General features: G+C 37.8%; 1 protein-coding gene across 1 annotated transcript; it reads right to left on the reverse strand.

Moving 5' to 3' along the window:
- Window positions 1-904: 904 nt before the first annotated feature.
- Window positions 905-10,088, reverse strand: DIO2 (iodothyronine deiodinase 2). Its single transcript, XM_039257025.1, is given in 3 exon segments — window positions 905-927; window positions 930-1,500; window positions 9,626-10,088. Coding segments are annotated over 3 exon segments (816 nt in total). The 5' UTR covers window positions 9,848-10,088.
- Between the last annotated feature and the right edge of the window lie 13,578 nt (window positions 10,089-23,666).

Consider the following 23,666-nt stretch of genomic DNA (forward strand, 5'->3'; position numbering starts at 1 on the left):
TGATAAATACATTGATTTCATATGTATATTCTCAATGCTAATTTTAGTTGAGCTGCTTCTTTTTCTGGCCCATGTATGTTTTATGTTTCTATGTATGTTTTATGTTTCCATGTTTCTATGGCTAACCAATTAGTCCCACTCTCTATAGCTTCAAAGTGAAACTTTGTGAAGCCTCCTCATCTTTCTGCCTCCTTTCCTAGCTTGTCAATTTGATTTTCTTCTTGTGTTTTCCCACCTGTCAAGAAAGTAACCCTCAGATTTAAGATAATCATCCTAACCCTCCAGGGATCATTCCTGATATCTACCAATACACCTTTGAGTTCTGGAATATTTTGACTGGCATAGAGCACCACATGGCTAGAAACTAGAACAGCAGAAAGTATTCAAACATTGTTAAACATGAAAGCCCCAAGCACATTGACTGGGCTCAAGGATATATTATAAGTAAATATTGGGGAATTTTCCAGTTGGGCTCTATCCATGTTGAGTAAAGGCTAGGCAATACCCCTTATACTAACAAGGACAATAGTTCCCTAACATAGTAGTTATTCAGGCAACTGTGTTCTTCAGGTCCCAAAGCTTCCATCAGCTGTATTATTTCCTTCCCAAGGCAGATGAACACATGTTGAAACAGAGTTTCTTCCTCTCCATCTTGGGGTCTTTTTACTCAGAGCTTTACACTACGAAGAGATGTGATGGGGCTACTATTTAGCTAAATGCCATTTGAGTGGTAAAAGAAGTATGGAGATGTTAGAGGCTTATGTTCTTCTGACACATCAATTCCTGTCTTCAGGGAGACAATGAGACTCAGTTGAAATAGTGGATTCAGTTCCTAGTTTCCTTTCCTTTACATGATTAAAAAAAACAAAAACAAAAAGCACAAACCTCTTTTACAATCATACCTTTAACCAGCTAATCTAGATTTCATCTTTTGCTGAAATTCTTCTCCAGCCAACGCCGGACTTCTTGAAGGTTGTAGTAGAAGGGCCCCTTTCCTCCCAGATAAGCAATTTTCTGTCTCTGCACAATACACACACGTTCAAAGGCTACCCCATAAGCTACATTGGCATTATTGTCCATGCGATCAGCCACAACACGGCACTGGGGCGGCAAGGAGAAATGCTCCAGAAGCTGGTGGGCTGCTGCACATCGGTCTTCTTGGTTCCGGTGCTTCTTCACTTCAAAAGACAAAGAAGAATCACCAGGCACTGCCCAACCATCTGAAGGATGAGCCTCATCAATGTAGACCAACAGGAAGTCAGCCACTGATGAGAACTCTTCCACCAGTTTGCTGAAGGCTGGCAGCTGGCTAGTAAAAGGAGGTCAAGTGGCTGAGCCGAAATTGACCACTAGTGGGCGCTCAGGGCTGGCAAAGTCAAGAAGGTGGCACTCGGCTCCATCCACTATCTTCACCTGGGCACCATTTCTACTATTGTCTCCTCCTTCAGAATTAGAGACATGCACCACACTGGAATTGGGGGCATCTTCACCCAATTTTACCTGGTGGTGAAAAAAAGAAAAAGGGAAGGAATACCATATGAAATGCATTGTCACTCCAATTCACTCCATACAAAAACAGGTGGCTCTAATGCAACGTGGTATTTCCTTCATAGGATATGATAAACATATATTGATCTGAGTAAAGAGGCATCATGGCTGGTAATGTAAAGAAAGGCCCTAAAGAGTAAAAGTCTTTTTCATTCTGTATAGTCACTGAAGGTAATTACTTTCATCATTGAAGGCACCAGTTAACTCTCTTCATAATTACATTGAGGCTGGTATTCTTTACGCGCTTACTTTGCTGTCAATGCTTAGCACACATTATACAACAAATGATTAATTGACTTCATTTTAAAAGTTAAAAGTGAATGGTCTACTTTAAGTGAAATTGTCAGAGCAATGGGGGTTAGATACCTCTTTTTTGTATTCCCACTTCTGAATTCCAGAATACTCAGGAAAGACCTTTATATTCTTGCATGTTAATTTACTTTATCTCCACCAATGGACAATTATACCAATGGGCTCAATTCTTGGCCAGAGCTAGAAAACCTGAGGTCCGCCATTCACTAGACGGGCTACTCCCACTTCACCTCTTCAGTGCTCTAGTTTTCCCATCTGTAAAATGCTGATGATAATAATGCCTGTGTTCCTCAGACAGTTATAAGGTCTGCACTATAAGGAAAGGAGCCTTGTACACTATAAGTCATTGTGTGGGCATAGGTTCCATTATTCAATGCCACCCAGACATGTGAAACAGCATATCATCTTTCTGAAAAATTCTGTGTTAAAATAAAAGAGATTATCCTTAGAAGTAATTTGAGATCTTCTTAGGACAATGTCCTTCCTAGAGATATCTCAAGCTGCTGCTTACTTTTGAGTTCCCATAACCCAAAAGTAATGGAAACAGGTTCATTTCCATTAAACAAATGAAATGACAAAAACATACAATTATTCCAGAATTCTTTTCTCATTTTTCATGTGTTTTTGTTTTGTTTTCCTGTTTTTATCTAGGAAATCCCAAACCGTTTACTTTTCTATCATACCTTCTATTAACAAGCTTCTCTGACTTATACAACACTCAGGCAGGTATGGAAGAAGGTATAGAAGAAAAATGTCCCACGTGCCCCTTTGCAAGTGGTTTAAATAGCTGAACACAGAATGAAGGAAAGTTTGCTGGCCTTTGGATCTATAATTGATAATAAAAAGCTGGCAACATAAAAGAACCAATTACTTCAGTTTGAATTAACAAAATCGGATCTTCCCCTAGAATGGTTTAATCAAAACCAATAACATTAGGGACAACTTACGACAGCCCAATTGATTTTTATAGGCTATACTTAATATTACAAAACACTTCCAACTGGATCGACTTATTTCCCTCATATAAATACAGCCACATATAACACTGCTAGTAATTGAAGTCACTTAGAAGTAAATTGTTAAAGACTCAACAATCCAAACTGATGTAAAATACTCAAGGGCTTTTATTCAGAAGCTTCTATCTAATGTGAATGCATAACTTATTTTAACTGTAGAAAAGAAGTAAAGAAGTTCTTTCTCTCCCTTCTGAAAAACACTAGCAATGCAGATTTGAAACAATACTATTAGTTTTCTAAAAAATCTTAAAATAACAATCTTCTTTCTTAGAAAAGGAAGCTGTTGGTATGATTTAAATAAGTACATTTGTCTTTAGTTACTATCAGGGAGAAAGTTACTTTGTTTATATTGATTTTCTTGGTTAATTTACAAGTTACCCTAGATAGAGAAATCTTATAAACCACCTTCAGCTGGGTTATTTTATATGAGGTAAAATAACACCTCACTCTTCTCTGAGGTATGAAAATATACTTAAAATTTAAAGATATACAGTTTATAGGTATTATGTACCTTTTAATCTATGGGTTCTTATTCTACTTCTTTGTAGATCTGGGGAATAGATAGCATTACCACTACCATCTCGTAAGATTTTTCCCACTTAAATTATCAGTAACAGCTCTAGAAGCGTTGTTTTCAATGATATTGTGTTGTGTTCCTCAATATACTGTGATATAAAAGATCTGAATGCATTCACTTAAATCCATTAAATGTTGTAGGGACTTCCTGTGAAGTGAACAACCCATTCACGGAAGAAAAGTCATCTCTGGACTACAGACTTGTAGGTTCTTGGTAGGTGGAAACAACCATCTGCATTTTGGAGTCATGTTAAAGACCTCTGATGCCTCTGACTCTTACCCAAACAGAAGAGCTGATTTTGCATTATTCCTGATCATTCAACTGAATAATCTCATCTGATGCTTCAGTCACAGGTGGCTCTCATATTACCTGTAGTTAATTTTCTAAGAAGACGAAAGCACCTTCTCCTTCCTTTTAGTGACAATGTCTATAGTTCAGCCATGTAATTCTTTTCAAAATACAGACCAGTCTACCTTAGGAAATTTCAAGCAAGTATTATACTGTCACTCTAAAATTAAAAATTAGAAAAGTTACCAAATACATAATTCCTGTGTTTGTGTGTGTGTGTAGTGCCAAGGGCAGCACTGGCATTTTATTAAGCAGGAATTTTGTTGAATGACTTACTGAATGAATGATAGCTATTATAATCCTAGAGGTAGGGGTCAGTAAAGAGTATTGCACTTAATAACAACCTAGACCTGCAATGAAAATAATTATGTTTGGGTGATGGATATGCTCACTGAGTCTGATAATTCAGAAATGTGAATCCTGGGACCCTATTGTAGAGTTCTGCCATAATCAACACCAAACACTGTTGATACGTTCTTGATTATCTTGGCTGGCCAATGTATGAAATGAAAGTAGCCAATTCTTTTTATTTTGCTCTGCAGCCATGGGGCCCTACTGTAGACTGGAATGTCATAAACAGATATCCTGTTCATGAGGGTGAGTAGGTTAGAGAAAATTCATAGGTAAGACCAATGATATTAATAAAACTATGAGGGGAAAAAACACAACCATTATTTGTGAGCCCCAGTGTGAGTAGACCAGTAGTCTACTTTTATAAACATCATATACTAATCATAAAACTTGTTCGTCTTTGCTAAAACCTGCTGATGACACTTTAGCAACAATAAAGAAAAGAAAGTTACAAATTTTAAAAAATGAAAGTTCACTTTAAACAAAAAAAATAAAATTTTAAAAGGATGTTATTGTCCTTTCTCAATTGCCATTTGAGACCAATCTCATTTCTCATCTTCCCATTTGATCTCCGTGAAAATTAAATTCCTATTATGACCAGAGTTTCAAATGGAGAATGTCTTGGTGTGCTCAGTTATATGCCCTGCTGAGATGGAATGGGAGAATCACCATTGTCTTCAATGATGGAAGATTCTTTGCTTTCCCCAGGAGCAAAGCATTCCTTGACAAAGAGCCAAAATGATGAAGAAAATAAAGTTGGTCCCATAATAACATTTAGGCTGCAGGAAAGAAGCTCAACAAAAACAAGTTATCCCCTGGTACTCCCAAACTTTGTTTTAATTTCCCACAGTGGCACAGAAAGTCTCCTGGCCACAAGTTACCTATCATCTTAATTTCTCCTTCTTAGAGGGTTTGTGTTTGGTTTTTGTCCTTAATGAGACATATTTGCCAAAGAGGCATTCAAAAGGCATTTTTTACTCTTGCGGAAGAGTAATTAGGTCGGTACCTCTTTCCCTGCCAGCATTAGCTGCTCTAAAGAGAACCCTGCCCAGTATTTAATGCCCAAACACAAGAAGCATCATTTCCACTAATTGGTCTTGAAGTTCCGATGTTCCCAAAGGGTCCCTTTATTTTGCAAGGATCAGAAAGGACATACGTAAAATGAAATATCGTCATCACTGACTTTATCTCTCTCATCTGCGCTATTACAGTTGTTCTTTCCTATGTTTGTGTAATCAACATCATCACAACACCAACAAGGAAGTAAATAAAAGGCTGCATTTTTAACACATGACCTCTCTAGGCAGAATGCAAATGTTGTGATAGCCATATTTATAAATATGAACAAGAGTGTAAATATATGGCATATAAATTTGATTCCTTTGATGACAGGATTCCTTTTACTGACAGTGTTCAGTGCATGGGGGAAAGGATAATACTGCTTTAGCAGGTAGACTGTGAAATGCAGGGCAAGAGAAAAAAAGAAACTTTCATCAAGCAGAAGCTAGAAATAGAGCATATACTACTAACCTTGTTTTTTTTGGAGGGGGGTTGTTTCTTTGTTTTTGTTTTTTTCCTTTCTCTTTTCCACAGCCTGAGGAAGGCTTCTGGACAAAACATTACCTCATCTCATGATAGGAAGTAAGGCAAATGATAAAAATGGGGGCTGGGTGTGTGAGAGAACAATATTCACACATCCTTCTTGCTACCCAAAGCCCTAGAATGGCTTTATTAACCATCAAGAAATTTCAAATTCTTTGCCATAATGGCCTGGCTACATCAGTGTCCTTATAAACATGGGCAGACAATGATTAAATAGTGATTTACCCAGGTACATTCCAACTGGCCAAATAAACCAGAGCTGAAGAATGAACTACCAACTCTTTCCTCCAAGTTCTTCTCTTTTCAATTCATGCCCTGAAAACATAGCTCTAAGCTTTATCATTTCCTAGTGTTTTATCCAAGTGATGGACAAGCCTCCCTTGTGTTCTTTTGGGAAGGTTTCTCTCTTAAAAGGGCTATTTTCCATTGTAGAAACTAGTGTCAAAAGACTTGAGGTGAATGAAGAGGAGGAGGAGGATGTTAGAGACCTTTTCAAAACCAAAATTACATGTTCAAATGAATATGTTTTCTGTGCTACTGCGATATTAACTGCATAGAAACTAAACTGCTTGTCAGCATCTATACTGTGTGTTTACTTTTACACTTCATTTAGGTAGGAGCCTGGCTCCCAGTCAGCAGAGTTTGCTTATTGGTTGGGTTTTCAAGTCTTGGAGCATGAGTACAAGGATGCAGTGTTAGATGCAATGACACAGATTAGGAAAACCTAAATAACAAACATCTGTTATTCACTTCTGTCTGTCACAAGTTTCTTCAGACTTTTTTTCCACCAAAACCCATGCATGGAAGTCCCTATAACCACGTGCAAATTATCTTTAAAGCTTTCCCTCTGGAATTAATTTTAAATCCCATTCAACATTTTAATGAAGAAGGGTTGTTTTATTTTGTTCTATTTTAATTTCTTTGTCACCTCCTAAAGGAGACAAACACAGGGATAACACTTTTACTGCCCTTGCTCTATCTCCCCAAATACCTGACCTTCAATGAGGAGAATTAGAAATTGTGTGCCTTGTGTATGGCAGGTGTGCAAACCCTTCATTCTGGAAATCTCTGCTTCTGAGGGTGGAGGCCTTGAGGTAATGTAAGTCAGCATTGTGAAACACCATGGTGCCATCTCACACAGAACTTCCTCCAGTGTGGTTCTGGAAATGGCCGCACCCAAAACAGTGTCACAGATGAAAACAGCAGTCAGGGAAGTCATTCAACCTGTTTTAGAGATTCTGAGTGACCTTCAAATGCCATCACAGCCACCACCACCCTTGTCATATTTGAGAGACAGAAGGGGACCTAAATTCAGTGCAAGCTGTGTTCGCAATGTTTCTATTCATTGAATACCCAGTCTAGTCTTTTCTAGTCTTTTCATTGAATTACCCAGTCTAGATATATAGGTTCCTGGTTTGCCTCTTCTCATGGTATCTATTACATAACTCATAAAAAGCAAACATAATAATGTCAGCTATGAACTTGGTCACTAATCAAATCGATAGAAAAAATATAGGAGAAGAATACATAAACCATATGCAAAAAAAGGGGGGGGGGAAAAGAAAAATCACTTGTCCTTGCCAATTTCTTGGACTACAAGTAACAAAATATTGCTGCAGAATGGAACCCTATACATAAGTGGAAAAAATAAATAATAAATTGTATTGAAGAGGCATTTGCTTGTTTTTCCCTTTTTATTTCAATAAGCTGCTTGATAGGAAAAACAATCTCACTCAATATTTGTGGGTAACAGCACAGCCCCCACATTTTATGTGAGATATCTGTGTAAGCATGTATGCATGTAAGTAAAATTCTCCTAAGCAGTGACTTTTCTTTTATAGGCAAATGTCAATTCTCTTTCAAAAAATTAAGAGTTGCGTATGCTGAGTTCAAGCCATTGGCATCGCCATGTTGTCTTCCTAACACCTACAAAATACAGATGTAGTTGAGGGAACTTCCAATTCATGATGTGCCTGATGTACTGGTGCATTCTCCACCTTCTTTCAAACTCTTTACTCCCATATCAAAACATGAAAATTTCACATGCAGTAATACATTTGTGGGAATGAAATGGTCATCTGAGTATCTCTCTCCATCATCCCCCCTTTGCCCAACATAGATAATATAATGGAGATTATATGGTTAGAACTTTAAGCATTGTTTCATATTATCATAAAGGGATTTTCACTTACTAACAAGAGCTCTTACTATTCTCTGGCCTTTAGGACTCATGCAAGTTACTTTTGATAACAGAGACATGTGTTATAGCAAACCTTCCTGAATTCACAATGAATATTTCCTTCTTGAATACTTGTTTAATTTCCAGTGGAACAAACCTACTCCGGATTCTTTGTGACTAGAAGCTACTCCTTTTCCTTTCCTGGTACATAGATTTATTTTTCTAGGGTTTATTTATGGGGGACTCATTCCTTTCTTCCTCTTTGATTCTGAGTTTTCCTCCTGTTTCTGTGTGCTGTTTGTCTACAGTGTACCACTTCATTGGCTTCCATATGCCTCTCACACCCCCTTCCCTACCATCTTGAACAAGGTCCCCCAGTACAGCTGGGGAAAACCAAGACTGTCTACTTTGACAGCAACTACTGCCAAGTGAGTCCATTCTTCTCAAGCCCAGAGATCTTTAGGAGTCACGTGGGCAGAGGTGGTGGGGCCAACTGACAAAGGACCATGCCGAAATGCTCCTCTTTGGCCCTTGGGATTGGAGTTGAGGATGTCCTACCAACATCTCCAAGCAGCCAAAAGTCTGGAATGTCAGCAAGTCTCAGAAACAAAGATCAGATCACCAGCTCCGGTTTTGCGGAGCAGCCCTGGGACATGCGTTCTGCAGCTAAGTGAGGCCACTGCTCCAGTGCTCAAGACGTGTTATCACGCTTTTGAGACTGTAATGAACCATAGACTTATCTGTTCTTTCTAGGACAACTTACTTTACTTTTGAGAAAGCAAATGTGGTTTCCCTTACAGAGTCTGGATTTCTGACAGCTAGTTCACAGCTCTTTCTTTTGCAAATTGGTATCTGGTGGCCCAGGACTCAGTGCCTGATAACTACTCCAAAAGGGTTCAAATCAAGTAAGTCATGGGGATGAAAAGTATAGCACAGGGAATACATTCAATAAGTTTGTAATAACCTTGTATGGTGACAGAAGGTGACCGTATTTATCATGGTGAACATTTCTTAATGTACATAATTGTCGAGTCACCATGCTGTACACCTGTACATCGTTTGTCAACTAACCTTTAAGTAAAACAATATCCACGTAGAGGATGACACGGCACCCAGGGCTGCTTTCATTAACTCTTACCTCTACCAGAAACAAGGGGGCTTTTATGCCAAATCTCACTAGCTGTGATCATTTTGTTAAGTCTTGCTGACTCTGGGGGTTCTGAGGAGCATTTCCTTTTTTCCCTTGCCCTTCAGTGCCCAGCACTGAACTGTCTTTCCTAGTGCACCTCAGCGTCTCATCAAGCAAAACATCAGAATCAACTCTGAGACAAGAGCAGGTTAAATACAGCAGTCTCCTCCCCTCCCCCAACATTTTCTGACTTTTCCCAAAGTTACTCTACTGGCACAAATACCTTCTCTTCCAAAACTGCAGCAAGACATTAATGGCTCTTATTAGAAAGCCTCCTTACTAGGTCACACACAGAGTCATTACAGCTTAACACCTGTCACCCCCAAATCTAGCCTGCGTGACAGGTGTGGAAGGTGCAAGTAGGAGCTCCCTTGAGCGGAACCACCAGGAGCCCAAGTAGCGCTCCACAATCCCAGCCCGAAGCTCCCCAGGGCCTGCGGTCCCTCGCTCACCAGCCCCTGCCCCTACTGCCCAAGGGAGAAGCCCCTGTCGGGGCAGCTCACCTGCTTGTAGGCATCGAGGAGGAAGCTCTTCCAGATGCAGCGCATTCCCTCTGAGGTCAGCATGCGCCTCCACTCCCCGCGAGTGGACTTGGAGCGGCTCAGCAGCAGCACCACGTGCTTGAGGAGAATGACCGAGTCATAGAGTGCCAGGAAGAGGCAGTTGGAGAAAAAAACTGGCAGAATTTGCAGTGTGATCAGCAAGTCTACGCTGAGGATGCCCATCTTCTCTGCCTCCCAGTCAGTTCCCTTGTGCGCTCTGGTTCCCCTTCACCCTCTTATTTAAAAGGGGGGTGGTGATAGAGGGGGTGGGGGAGATAAAGGGGAAGGCCGGGTCGGGGGAGAAGGAGAAAAACTAAATTAAAAGGAAGCCCAAGTTGTCTCCTCTTTCAAAGAAGCAGAAATGGCAAGACCAAGTCCAGTCTCTCCCAGCCCAGCAGTTGGAGTGTGCCCATCAATTCATTCAATTCGGAGCTGCTGCCTTTTTTTTTTTTTTTTTTTAGGATTTAAGATGTTAAAAAAAAAAAACCCACACACACAAACTGGCGTCCCCGTCCCTAATCCAGTCACCCCTCTCAGAGTCGGTGAAAGACAGGCAGCTCTACTTTCATTTCGAAGCACCTATGAGACTGTGGCAGAGATTGCAAAATTTCCTTTAGCTTTTCATTGTCTCTAATGTTCAGAAACGTAGCCCGTTTCTTTCTTGAATTGCCAGAGTTTTAAAAATGTGCTTGAAGGGTAGTTTTTCCTCTTTTTTACTCCGTTTTACACACACTTTCTGTTCTCCTTCTCCCAGCCTGTCTCTCTCTCCCTTCCCCAGGAGCGACTGACTCCTCTTTTCCTCACTCGCTCTGGCTTTTCCTTCGTGCTATCTGTCTGTGGTGCAAAGTGCCTCTCTCTCTCTCTCTCTCTCTCTCTCTCTCTCTCTCTCTCTGCAGCCCAGTGAGTCTCCCTGAAGCCTTTTATACATTCCCTGGCTAATTGCTGCAATAGAGAAATGAAAGCCTAATCTTGGTAAAGATCTTGACGTCATTGAGAAAGAGGGCTTTACTTTGGCCAGAACTGCAGTGAATAGAAAAGCAAAACTCGACAACTTTTTTTTTAGAAGGGGGGGAGAGGGACAGTGGAATTTTGCTTTGTGATTTAAAGAGAGGGAGAGAGAGAGAAAAAATTATTACCTTTGCCAGTTTTCAGGAAATACTTCCAGACTTTGGGAAAAGTAATTTAATGTAATGTGCAGATTGATAGGGAAATACTCTCTCCTCTGATTATTATTATCGTTCATTTATGAGGGATTTTGGAAAGAAAGGATTCTGGAAGGCAGGTAGAAAAAGAGGAAGAGTACTCATGAAAGGTCTCTGCTCTACTTGGAAGATGTAGATGCTCACATTTGGTCTTTATACCTTTCTGCTGTAACAGTCTCTCGTCAGACTTGTAACCTAAGTTTTTAAAATATTTTTGAGTCATGATCTTATTTAAGAAAATTCAAAGTGAGTTCTGAGGTGGAAAGTTTTAAACTCTTTGAGTACCATCACAGCATTTCTCTAAAGCTTCTCACAGAAAATCAATACAAGTTTTCAGTTTTACTGAAATTTCCAATGCGAAGAAGAAGAAGAAGAAGAAGAAGAAGAAGAAGAAGAAGAAAGAAAGAAAGAAAGAAAGAAAGAAAGAAAGAAAGAAAGAAAGAAAGAAAGAAAGAAAAAAATCTTTCACACAGACATAAAAGTAGCTAGGTGATCAGAACTTTATTTGTTCCATTTTTCCTATATGCAGATTAAATTAAAACTTTCCATCAAATGGCATTAAGATTCCATAAGACTAAAAAATAAATTCTTTCTGAGAGTTCTTTAAATTCTGCACTTTCCTGTTTCTGTTAACATAACCCCTAAGAGACCTGAAGCTTTAGGGACTCCTTTTTTCCTCACAAAACAAAACAAAACAAAAAACAACAACAAAAAAAAACTAATTAAGTTTGCAGGTGGTTAGGAGAAGACTTTGAATTGGTTCAAGAGCCACAGTGAACATTGCTCACCTCTGCCATTAGTCTCCAAGAGCGATGGGTTTTTAGGCAGACAGTGATTTGGCAGAATGCCATGACCCCTGCCTCATTCTAGTTTTCCTTCCTCACTTACCTATCAGATCACCTTAGGAATTATGTTATCATAGAAGAAGTAGTAAGTAGAGACACTGGGATTGAGAAATCAAATTGAAATTGAAAACTAATTAGCTGACTTTTCTAAATACATACTGCTCTCATTAAGCATGAGCTAAGCAGAAGATGCAAACCTATGGGTCAGTTACATTTCTGTGTTTTGTCTCTGTGGCAAAAACCTGCAAGATCACAGAAATAATTTAAAAGCCTAGAGCAGGGGTCATGAATCGGTAGGCCAATGGGCCAAATTCTGTGCATATATGCATTTTATATGGTTGGCCTAGTGGTTTTTGCCTTAAAAAAATAATACAGTGAGAATGCTTTTAATTTTCATGAGGCCAGGGATTCCTGTCTGCCTTCTCTACTGCTGTCTTCCACCAGTTAGAACCATTCCTGGCACACAGTGAATTCAAGGTAGATGAACTAAATGGACCAATGGGCAGGGTATGCATTACTCCACACTAGGGGGCACCATTCACATACAATATGATTTGACTGTGGTGCCCCAGAATTGTACACCCGGCTGGCCTTGGGGGTGGCCCTCCCCATGGACACAACCCTGGCCATTCCCTATCATCTTAAAAACCTGATTCCTTCATCTTTCTCATCAGTTTAGCCCATTATGAAGCTTGGATTTACATTCCATGGACTAAATTTTGAGGGAAGACTTCAGAGCTTAGAGGAATGAATATAAATCACATAGAAAAACACTTTTCCCATGACTAGTGTACATCGTTAGCAAAAGAATATTATTCATATACATGATATACATTTACTCCATTCATTCTCTCAATCTCCTCAATATCCTTATTGAAGGAGGAAAAAGACAGAGGGAGATGACAACATGGTATTTTAACTAGTGTAGATGGGAAAGCTAAAGTGCCAGATGAAGCCCCGCTCCACAATGACAAAAATGTGGAGTCAGGAAATGACACTTCCACTCACTGCTCAAGCCTTAAAATCTCACCCCTTCTCAGACATTCATTTTGACCCGTTTGAATAAAAGTCGTGCCCACTTAAGGCAGAGACTTTAGCAGCCATAAACCAAATTTTCCTCACTTGTCATTTGCTTTCAAGGAGAAAATTATGATTAGAAATGGCAAGTTAAGGAGGGGGATTGGTAAAAAATCAGAAAAATGCTATCTTTTTAAATGCAAAGTTCAAGCTACATCCAAACTACAAATGATTATAAACCAGAATGACTTCTTTTTTCTTTTTCACTTTCCTTTCTCTGTCTTTCTCTCTTCCTTCCATCCAAAGACAGATGTGTTTGAGGATTGTTTGTTTGTTTTTCTACAGAAGAACAAATAGACTCATAGCCAACCTGATTGTATCATTTCTTAGATTTCTTCCACCATTTTAAAAAATGAATGAATAAATGAAGCACAAAACCAAGAGCCATTCTTTTACCTATTAGACAATCTGTCCATTCCAGAAATTACATTTCTCCAAAGCTATGTTTTTACACATGGTTTGCTTGTTCTAATTATTAAGTTATTCATCACTTTAATTTTTCAAGTCATTTTATACCCTTGAAGTAACAAAAATAATGCATATAATGACAGACTATGATTTGTCCCGTGATATAGATGAGAGAAAGTGGATCATAAAGACCATAATCAAAGCTGATGTTAGGATATTTTCCCCAACACTGAACTTCACTTTTTTCTTACATAACGGTTTTGTGGGTCCTGGTCATACTCTGAAAATTGAAACCCTTGCCAAAAGTGGTTGTGCTAAATAATTTTGCCTTCTAAATTGCAAAGGATATCTGGGATTTCACATCTGTTTTTTTTTTTCATTGTTTTATTTATTTCTGAGAGAGAGAGAGAGAGAGAGAGAGAGCGAGCCAGCGTGAGCAGGGGAGGGTCAGAGAGAGAGGGAGATACAGAATCTGAAACAGAGTCCAGGCTCTGAGCTGGCTGTCAGCACAGAGCCCGATGCGGAACTCGAACCCACGAACCATGAAATCATGACCTGAGTCGAAGTCAGATGCTTAACCGACAGAGACACCCAGGCGCCTCTTCACATGTGTTTAATATTTCCCCAACTCAAGCTCCAGATTTGGATTTCCTATGGTCATTTCAAAGGTTTGGATATCTTCTTGGCCATGTAAGCTTTCTTAGCAATCAACATTGTAATGAGCTAATTGCAAACCAATGTGTGACATGTTGGTTGAATTTCTCCATACAATGGTGTGTACAGGTTTTAAATTCTAAACAGAGGCAGCCTGGAGCAAAAGGCTTTGGGTTTTTTAATAAGTGTAGAATCACTATAAAATTGCTTAATTTTTTCTCTTTCCAGAGTAAGAGAGCATCATGTCTACCATTGCTTCCTTCTGGTTGGAAAAAACAAGAATATGAGTGGTAAATGTTCCTTTGGTCCACTTTTTGACTCAAATTGAGACTGAGAGCATGAAGTTGGATAACTTGAGAGCAGACTTGGAAATTTCAGGGATAGAAGCTATCACTGCTATCACATTATTTTTCAATGCATCTGAAGAATTCTGTCAAGTAAATAATTGATGCTGTGGATTTTTAAGAAGGCTTATTTCATAGAATTTTATTTCTTCTAATTCAAACAATTTGTTAAATATAGTTTAAAATCTAGTTTAACTACTCCTTTAATTATTCCTTTAGAATAGAATTTTGTTTCTTTTAATTCAAGCAATTTGTTAAATATAGTTTAAAATGGAGTTTAATTATTCCTTTATTAAAAACTTGTCAAATAAATATATTATAAATAAAAAAATGTCTACTCAGGACAGGTATGTTGATTTGAGGTTTGGGAATATGCTTGCCATACACACCACCTCCTCCTTATCAGAGAAGGGAATCAAAAACTGTGCAACCTTCTGTCTCTAGTAACTCCTGGTTGTGCCCAAGAGGGACTTATAATGAAAGGTTTATATCACAACTACTGAATCATTCAAAATTCCCTGTGGGCCCATCCATTCTACAAACAGAACCGTGTTCCCTGCCTTGTGATGAAAGCACCTCAGTGGATAAAACAGACAACCCCAGAGTCAACTCTGACACACCTTGAGCAAAGCAACTTAGGGCTGGGGCAGAGAAGGCAGACACTGTGGGAGGTAGGAGCATTCTACCCAACAGCTCCCCTTAGGTCCCTTAGCAAGCCCTGGCAGAAAACACAGGCTGAGGTGTTAATGCATTCTTCCCTCAGGAAGGGCTGATACTCTTTTGCTTCCAGGCCACCTACTGGTTGGACAGAGAAGGAAAAGAAAAGGGAAAAGACAGGAAGAAGAGGAAAGAAGAAATGAAGAGAAGGAAGATGAGAAGGGTGAAGAGGAGAAAGAGGCAGGGAGAAAAGAGAAGATTCAACGAACTGCCTGCAGAGGCTGTAAGCAAGAGAGCCAATTATTGCCAATTGTGGCAATGCTTTCTGTGAGGAAGACAGCTGTCCCGAAACTGGAGGGAAGCCACCACCTCATTTCACAGAGGCCACTGAACAGCTGTTATGAGACAACAGCCTTCATTTGCTATTGACCTGATCTAGATCTAAATTGATGGCCATTCCCCACTCTTAGCAACCCAAACGCCTCTGGTGCTTTGTGGCTTTCTGAGTGTTAGTTTTGAGAATAGTATATTAACTTATAGAGACACCCCAGAATGGTGGGGGAGGGCAGGGAAATAGAAAAGAACACTCTGTGCAGTTATACGAGATGAATTCTTTTAGGACAAGAAGGCATCAGAATGAATACACTGAAACTCACCCTCTCATCCTAAAATTTGACTCAATGTCTTCATTCTCCCTAAATCTTTGACCCAATGCAATAGGCCAAAGGAAAACGGTAAAAAAGTCATCATCTTTGGAACAGCTTTGCTTCTAGTTTTACTCTATAGCTTACAGGAAACCCCCAGTGGACATTAAGTGTTAAAATAAAAAGTCATTCTTTATAAATGGTTTCACAGTTGTTGTTTTTTAAATCACTTTACATTGCCTTACTCATATACTGAGTACATGAACAGAGCATGACAAAATATATTAAGATTCATGCTGGTTCATGCCATTCCAGAGGCAATAGTGCAGTTTCTTCCCACTGAGAGCAAGGGATGCCACACCTCCTCTCTCAAAAATTGGTCGACACTAATGCACAGAGAAAATAAGCTAGGTGTCCCAATCTCACTGGAGATGGTGAAACTAATAGAATTACTGTAGCCTAAAAAATCCACATTTGATATGGGGATAAAATACCTGCAATGAGGATGACTGTGCAATGAGCTATATTACCCAGGGAAGTTGTGAAAATGCTATCAGGGGACTTGTTTTCAAGGTAGGAGGAAGGCTAATAAGACAATCTCTCAAAACTGTTTTTCCAAGTCCATGATGCTATTAAAATAATAGTTTAAAATAAGTTAATATGTAACACATACCCAAAACCATCCAATGGGGCTCATGGCAGAATACCATAATCATAAATTATTGCTCTGTTTCCGTTTCAATTTCAAAGACAATTTGCTCTGTTTCCATTTCAATTTTTTGTCCAGTTAAGTAAATCCTTAACGCTTTTCTAAAAGTTAGACAGGAAAGCATCTGTTTGTCTTCCCAGGACAAAATATAAGGGATGAAATTCATATCTATTTTTAAAATCTAGCTTCACTTAGTAGATGGACACTGGTAGTCTTTTATCAAGACACAACCACTTAGATAAATGATTATTTTAAAAATAACTGTGTACAAATTCCTAAATACTCTTATTCTGTTTCTCAGGAGAATTTTCTATCATGATTTAAAGACTCAAAATCTGCTTTCCCAAAATAAAAACAATACACTTTATGATTTTTCTATCAGTAATGAATTAAATGATACACAAATCTGAGATGCTAAACTCCTCAGCACAAATATTTCTATTTCTTCTTGATAAATGTTAGATAATACCAGCTGATTCAGAAAATTGGCATTCACCTCTTATCAAGAAAAGTCCTGTTCTGACAGACTTCAGTCATCAGACACAGAATCTGTTTCTGGGGCCCACAGGATCAGAAGCAAACCTCTGAATTGATATTCTATCTGTAAAATGGAGCTAAAAATGTCTTCCCATACTTATCTCATGTTGTTGGTTAATGTATTCATCTTTTTAAGAAACAGTGCTTTTCTAAAAATACTCAAAATAAAAAGCAATCATGGCTGATCCTGAATCTTTACCCAAACCCAACCCTGGACTGAGCCTGTTTGAAACCCCTCTAGGGAGGCATGTTCCTTAACTCTAAATTATTCACCTTGAAACACTTCTGCATCTTCCATGAGTCTAAGGAGACTAGAAAGAAAATCTACCCAAATATCCCTAATCCTAAAGAACACTTGTTCTCGTAAGTTTCCAGAAAGGGGTAGAACTGGAAAGGGGTAGGAAAACATTCAATAACAAAGGAGAAAAAACCACTGACATTTTAATGGACAGTGTTCTTGTCAAACAAAAGCGTCAACAAAATCCAAAGCCTGTCACTATGTGTGGCACTACCTTGTATCTTCTTAAAGAGACTATTTTATTGCAGTGCCTGGGTGGCTCTGTCTGTTAAGCATCGAACTCTTGATTTCAGCTCAGATCACAATTTCATCATTCTTGGGATGGGGGTTCCTTGCTAACAGAGCTGAGCCTGCTTGGGATTTTCTCTCTCTCCTTTCTCTCTACCCCTCTCCCCCTCCCCACCGCTCACAAGGGCTCATGTATGCATGCTCTCTCTCTCAAAAAAGAAATGTTAAAAAAAATAAATATTTTTTAAAAAAGAGAGAGAGACTGTTTTATTCATCCCACACAGAAATATTTCTCTCTTACCCTGGGGCCTCAGAACTATGGGTCTCAAAAGAGCTATCGAAGCTATTTTTTTAAGTTTATTTATTTATTTTTGAGAGAGGGTGTGAGTGCATGTACACACACACAAATGGGGGAGGGGCAGAGAGAGAGAGGGAGAGAGAATCCCAAGCAGGCTCCACACTGTCAGCACAGAGCTCCACACAGAGCTCAAACTCACAAACCATGAGATCATGACCAGAGCTGAGATCAAGAGTTGAATGCTCAACCAGCTGAGCCACCCAGGCATCCCTAAAAGCTATTTGATTTTTTATGTAACAAAATAACTCTTGTAGAAGGGGTTAGCAGGCAATGGCGGGAGGGAGGCAAAGGATAAAGCAGAAAAATAAGGCTGGTTTAGGAATAATGAACATAACAAGTGCCTGATGGAGCAATACACATTTAATAACATTTGGTTCCTTGATCACAGTAGATATTGGATCTATTGATTAACATATTAAATATTGGAAAAATAGAGAAATGTAAAGAATTATGAGGTTAGTTCAATGAAAGGATGTGACATTGGAAATCAGTGGGTAAAATATTTTCCTCTTCTATATATAGCTCCAGGGAATAGATATGGGAAATATGAGAAAAAAGATAGGAAAAAGCCAAAGACATCTGCTACCATAATAAAATAAGCCCAAGTTCACTCAAAAGATCAGCCACCAGAAGACATTTACTCAGTTCACTAATCCATTTATTTTTTTTATTTTTATTTTTTTTATTTTTTTTATTTCTAGGAGAGAGAGAGAGAGACAGCATGAACAGGGGAGGGTCAGAGAGAGAGGGAGTCACAGACTGAAACAGGCTCCAGGCTCTGAGCTGGCAGTCAGCACAGAGCCCGACGCGGGGCTCGAACCCATGAACCGCGAGATCACGACCTAAGCGAAAGTCGGACGCTTAACCGACTAAGCCACCCAGGCGCCCCAATCACTAATCCATTTAGAACAAGCAGTTATTGAAACCTACAAAGAACTTGTCATTGTCCTGGGCACTGAAAACGATTAGTGGTCTCACACAAATTTGGAGTCCAGTAGGGGGAGACAAACATGTAAACTAAAGAAGGCACTGCACAGTATAGGTGCTATAATAAATAAAACTGCAGCATACAGTATGGTATAAAAGAAGAATTAGCCAATTTGATGTGGGACAAGAATCAAGAAAGTGTTAATGACAAAAATACACAAGCCCTGCTAAGTATAGTACTGCAAAATCAAATTCAGAAATGTGATATTTGATAACAGAAAAAGTTCTAAACAATGTTTATATATACCTCTAATAGAGATTATTTTATCAATAAAAATTTATTAATAATCTCTATTAGAGTAACTTAGGTAGTTTTTTTTTTTTACCTTGGAACATAAGTTATTTAGGTATAGATAACCTTCTTTTTGATAAACAGAAAAGTTATTATAGTTACACAAAATGAAAAAGTTTGATTAAAGCTTTGATCCAATAGATTCTACCAGTAAGAGCAAGAAACAGGGTTCTAAATACATCTTTTTTCTCCTTTTATAATTGACAGAAAGTTGGTATATTCAATCTTAATATCTGAATGTTATGGATATATCATGGAAGTTAGGAAGCACTTCTAGGTAATGCTATTCACTTCCCGTTAAAGAGTAATCAGTGATGGGCATAGCAGTAACTAGGTCAATTCTAGTCTTCTACTACCACATTTGTATGATTTCAAGACATTCATTTCATCTTTAGGTTCACTAGGTATATCACGAAGGCAAGCTCATAAAGCACATTGAGATTTCAAATTAGTGTCTATGTAATATTCAATAAAGTTTGAAAACTTTACACTGTTACAGGATAAAAATGGGTTGAGTAACTTAGAATCCAAGTTTTCATCATTCTGATTCTCTTCAGTCTATAGCTTAGGGTGTCTTTCTTTGCTTCTTTATGATTTCTATTACTTTTGTCTTCTCATGACAAATCATCCTGATAGTGTATAGGATGACGTGGGGTCAGAAACACTGAATATTTTTACTTGTTGGAGAATTTTATGAGTTAGTGCAAGAAAGATGTGGAAATCAAGGTTTTATGGAATAGGGTATATTTATGAAATACAGAGTCTGCAGTATACATGGACAACAAACATTTTTGTTTCCATATTTCGAGTATAAATTTCTGGCGGGAAATAGCTAAATCCTAGGATTTCAAAAAAACACATTATGGAAAAATTCAAACAAAAATGCAAAAATGCAAAAGTAGAGTGATGAGAATGAAGAATCCCATGTATCCATCATCTAGCTTCAACAGATATAAACTCATGTCCATCTTGTTTCATCTCTACCATCCTCACCCACTACCCTGCTTTCCATGTAATTTTGAAGGAAGTTCAGGTCAAGTTTTTTGATTCTCCCCAAACATCTATGATGTTTCTTTGTCTACAGAAAGCATCATATAAATTAGCTAGCTAATTGATTTATTCTCTTATATCTACCTTTTTACTCACAGTGATATTTGTCAAGCTGCTAAGAAAGAAATGGAAAACAGACATTCCTCCCCATCATTTTTTAGCTTGAATCCAATTCTTCATCTGAGTACCCCTGTACTACAGTGATAGGTGTTATAAAAAATGCACAAATACTAAAACTGTAAAATTTTTCATAAATTATTGAACCACAGTCATTTCCTCTTTTTCCCCATTTTTTAATGGTATGCAGTACACGTGTTGACTCAGAGTGAGATTGCTTTTTAAATTATGAGGTAATCTTAGTTTACTCATTTACATCCATCTCCAAATGCAATGTACTACAAGGTACAACACGAAATTGCCAACTGGGTCATAAGAATGTGACGACTGTGATAGAACAAAAGCTGATAAGAATTCATGAAAGTGAGCAATGACAAGCTGATGTGTTTCTTAATGTGAAATTTCTCATAGGAAATCTTCATTATTCAATAAAATCATGATATTTACCATAAAAAACCAAAAATCATATGAATATAAAACTTAGCTTCTTAGTGAAACCCATAGGTCTATGTGCCTCTTCCCTAAAGTCATTCTCCTTTCCTAAGTTATCAAACATTCCCCAATAATAACCTCTTCCATTAGAGATTATTCCATCTTCCCAACCATGTACCATTCCAGAACAACTCTCAGCCTAAAAAGTGATGAATGGATGTTTGGAGGGTTTTATAGAATATATAATACCTTTCCTCATATCACTGATCACTAAGAGAGTGTGTGGAGGGTGGGAGGGCAGAAGCGTGTGCATCTATTTGAGTCTGCATCTTCTCCAACAGAAAATAAAATTTTACCTGATGCTATGCCAAAATAGTGTACTTGCATATGCATGTACATTAAATTTTGTAGGTGTGCTTTGCTATATTGTAAAACATATTCAAATAATAAATCTCAATAAATGAAAATGACTTTCTTTTCCTACAGTATATAAAAATGCCAGGGCAATCTGCTTTCCATGTTCAGACACCAAAGAGCTAAACATTGAGTGATATCCAACTTTATGAGACACATAAAAATGAAATAAAAATGGGTAAGAAGATAAACATTTAAAGAGATAAACATTGTCAAACAGAAATGATTACAAAGTTTGTAACAATCTGCAGTTTTCATTGTTTTCTGTTTACCTAGCTTTCCGTACTATGAATTTCACTTGCTCATTTCCATTCTTTTAATAATACATGTTCCCATAATCGTTGACATTAAAGTAAAGGATGTGAAACAGGACTCAGTTTATATTTATTGGGAGAAATATCAGTAACTTAAAAATGCAAAAATTTCCTTATATACTTGAATGTTTCATCTAGCTACTTCCATTTAATAGCTCTGGAAAATTGAGCTCCTTCTTCACAGGGGTACTGTCTGTTTACTTTTTACTATATGAAACACCACATTCAACCTTTTTTGACCTACTAAAACAGCAATTTCATATTATTTAACCTAATAACATTTCAAATGTCAAAAGGTCTACTGATTGACATTGAACTTGAGCATATATGCGGTTATTTCTTGGCGAAATTCCCAGAGAAAAATGGAAGTATTTCCACTGGTGCACACGTGACTTGAGATTTTATGCTTTTTAAAATCATATTAATAAGTGGAAAATAAATTTATATTATTTTTTAGTCTGGCCTGTCATTGTCTCTGTCCAGTGGCCTAATGTAGACCCCAAAAGAAATTATATCTCTTACCAAATAGTGCAATATGCCCATTAGTTCCTTCAAAATGATGACACCTAATGTGTGTGAGAACATAGAATATCACCAGAAAATCCAGTAGAACCTTTAACTAGAAAACATTTTGTAGACAATATGTTGCTTAGTTACTAACACATTAGATGTGCTTATACTGCAATAATGATGGGAGGGGAAAAAAGGACTGTTAGAGGTAGAAAGGCCGACTTGAAAGGGAGACTGATATTAAGCCAAGTAATGTAAGGATGGTATTCAATTTAGCAGGAAAGGATTTCTGTTACAATCTAAAAATTTCAGCTTTACTTATGTCCATAAAAAGTTTAAAAAGCGACTCAAACATTTTCAGAGTATAGAATAATTCCTTCTCTGAGCAAATACTACATCTTCGCTATTCCTAAAGCTATTGCTCTTAATGGGAACTTGGTTTCTGAGTTGCCTTCTCAATTTGGGGGTTAACTTAGTCTGTTCCTATTGTAGAAAAAGTTAAATAAACTCTACAAAGCAGATTAAACATATTCTTTAGACACTAAGTCAACACTTTACTTCTGTGACTCACCTTCATTAAATTTGTCAAAGCAAAATAAAATTAACAGTAAAGAAATGTGGATTATATCATAGGCCACCAAGCAAGTGTACAATTATCTTCTCACATAATCTTTTTTTATATAATATTGATAATATCAACACAAACAGTACCAACAAGTAATAATAGCTGACACTGAGACTTCTTATATAACAGTAACTCTTCTAAATGTTTTAATTGTATTAAGTCAGTTAATCTTCATAACAATCTTATTGGCCTAAATACAATTATTAGACTTATTTCATGAGTGAGAAAACCAAGGCTCAGGGAGGGTTAAAGCAAATTTCCAAAGGGCACAATCTTTGGATCACAAATTCTAATGCTGGAAGGTGCCCATGAAGCAGTCAACCAGTTTATCCCTCAATTTGTGTGGTAGGCTTAAAAAAAAAATTCCCTCCTGAAAAAAGAATTTTAAATCATAATCCCTGGAATCTATAAATGTTACTCTATTTTTTGCAGATGTGATTATGTCAAAGACCTTGAGATAGGGAAATTATCCTGGATTACTCAGGTGGGCCCTAAATGCCATCTCACACATTCTTGTAAAAGAAAGGCAGAGGGAGGCACACACACACACACACACACACACGACAATGAGAAGACAGCAAAAAGAGATCTGAAGATTCTGGCCCTGAAGACTACACTGATGTGGTCACAAACCAAAGAATGTTGGTTGAAAGAAGCAAAAAAAAAAAAAAAAAAAAAAAAGGAATTCTTTTCTACCACCTCTGACCTGACCTGACCTGACCAACACCTTGATTTGTGACCCAGTGATACTGATTCTAGGCTTTGGACTCCTGAACTGTGAAAGATTAATTTCTATTGGCCAAAGCCAACCAGTTTGTGCTAATCTGTTACAGCAGCCATTGGAATCTAACACAGGCTACAATTAAAAGAATATGTAAACTTTTGAAACTAAATTAAAAGTTCCCGTTTTCAAAAACTCTAAAGAAGAGACTTAAAAGTTTTCCTTCAGTAACATGCAACAACATTTGACCCTCTTACTCTCAGAAAATAATCCCTTCTAATTTATAAACCATTCACTTCCTTTTGCTTTGCCTTCTAAAGAAACAGTTTATTTCTGTCCTTTATGATAGTCTCCCATACTCTAAGTAACTTCATATATCACTGCTATATTCCATAGGATGAATAATACTCATTCATTCTTTATTATAAGACCAATTTCCAGTGTTATGATTATCTCTTTAGTTTTCCTCTGATATCCCACTGTAGTTGTGAAACTCAAAAATGATTCCAGAATTCAAATAGATTTTTTTTCAAAGCCTAAGCCTAATGGCAAGACATACAGAATGGGATGAGTTTGGTT

This window comes from Hyaena hyaena, unplaced genomic scaffold (assembly GCF_003009895.1).
Source record: "Hyaena hyaena isolate Hyena2069 unplaced genomic scaffold, ASM300989v1 scaffold_597, whole genome shotgun sequence".
NCBI lineage: Eukaryota > Metazoa > Chordata > Mammalia > Carnivora > Hyaenidae > Hyaena > Hyaena hyaena.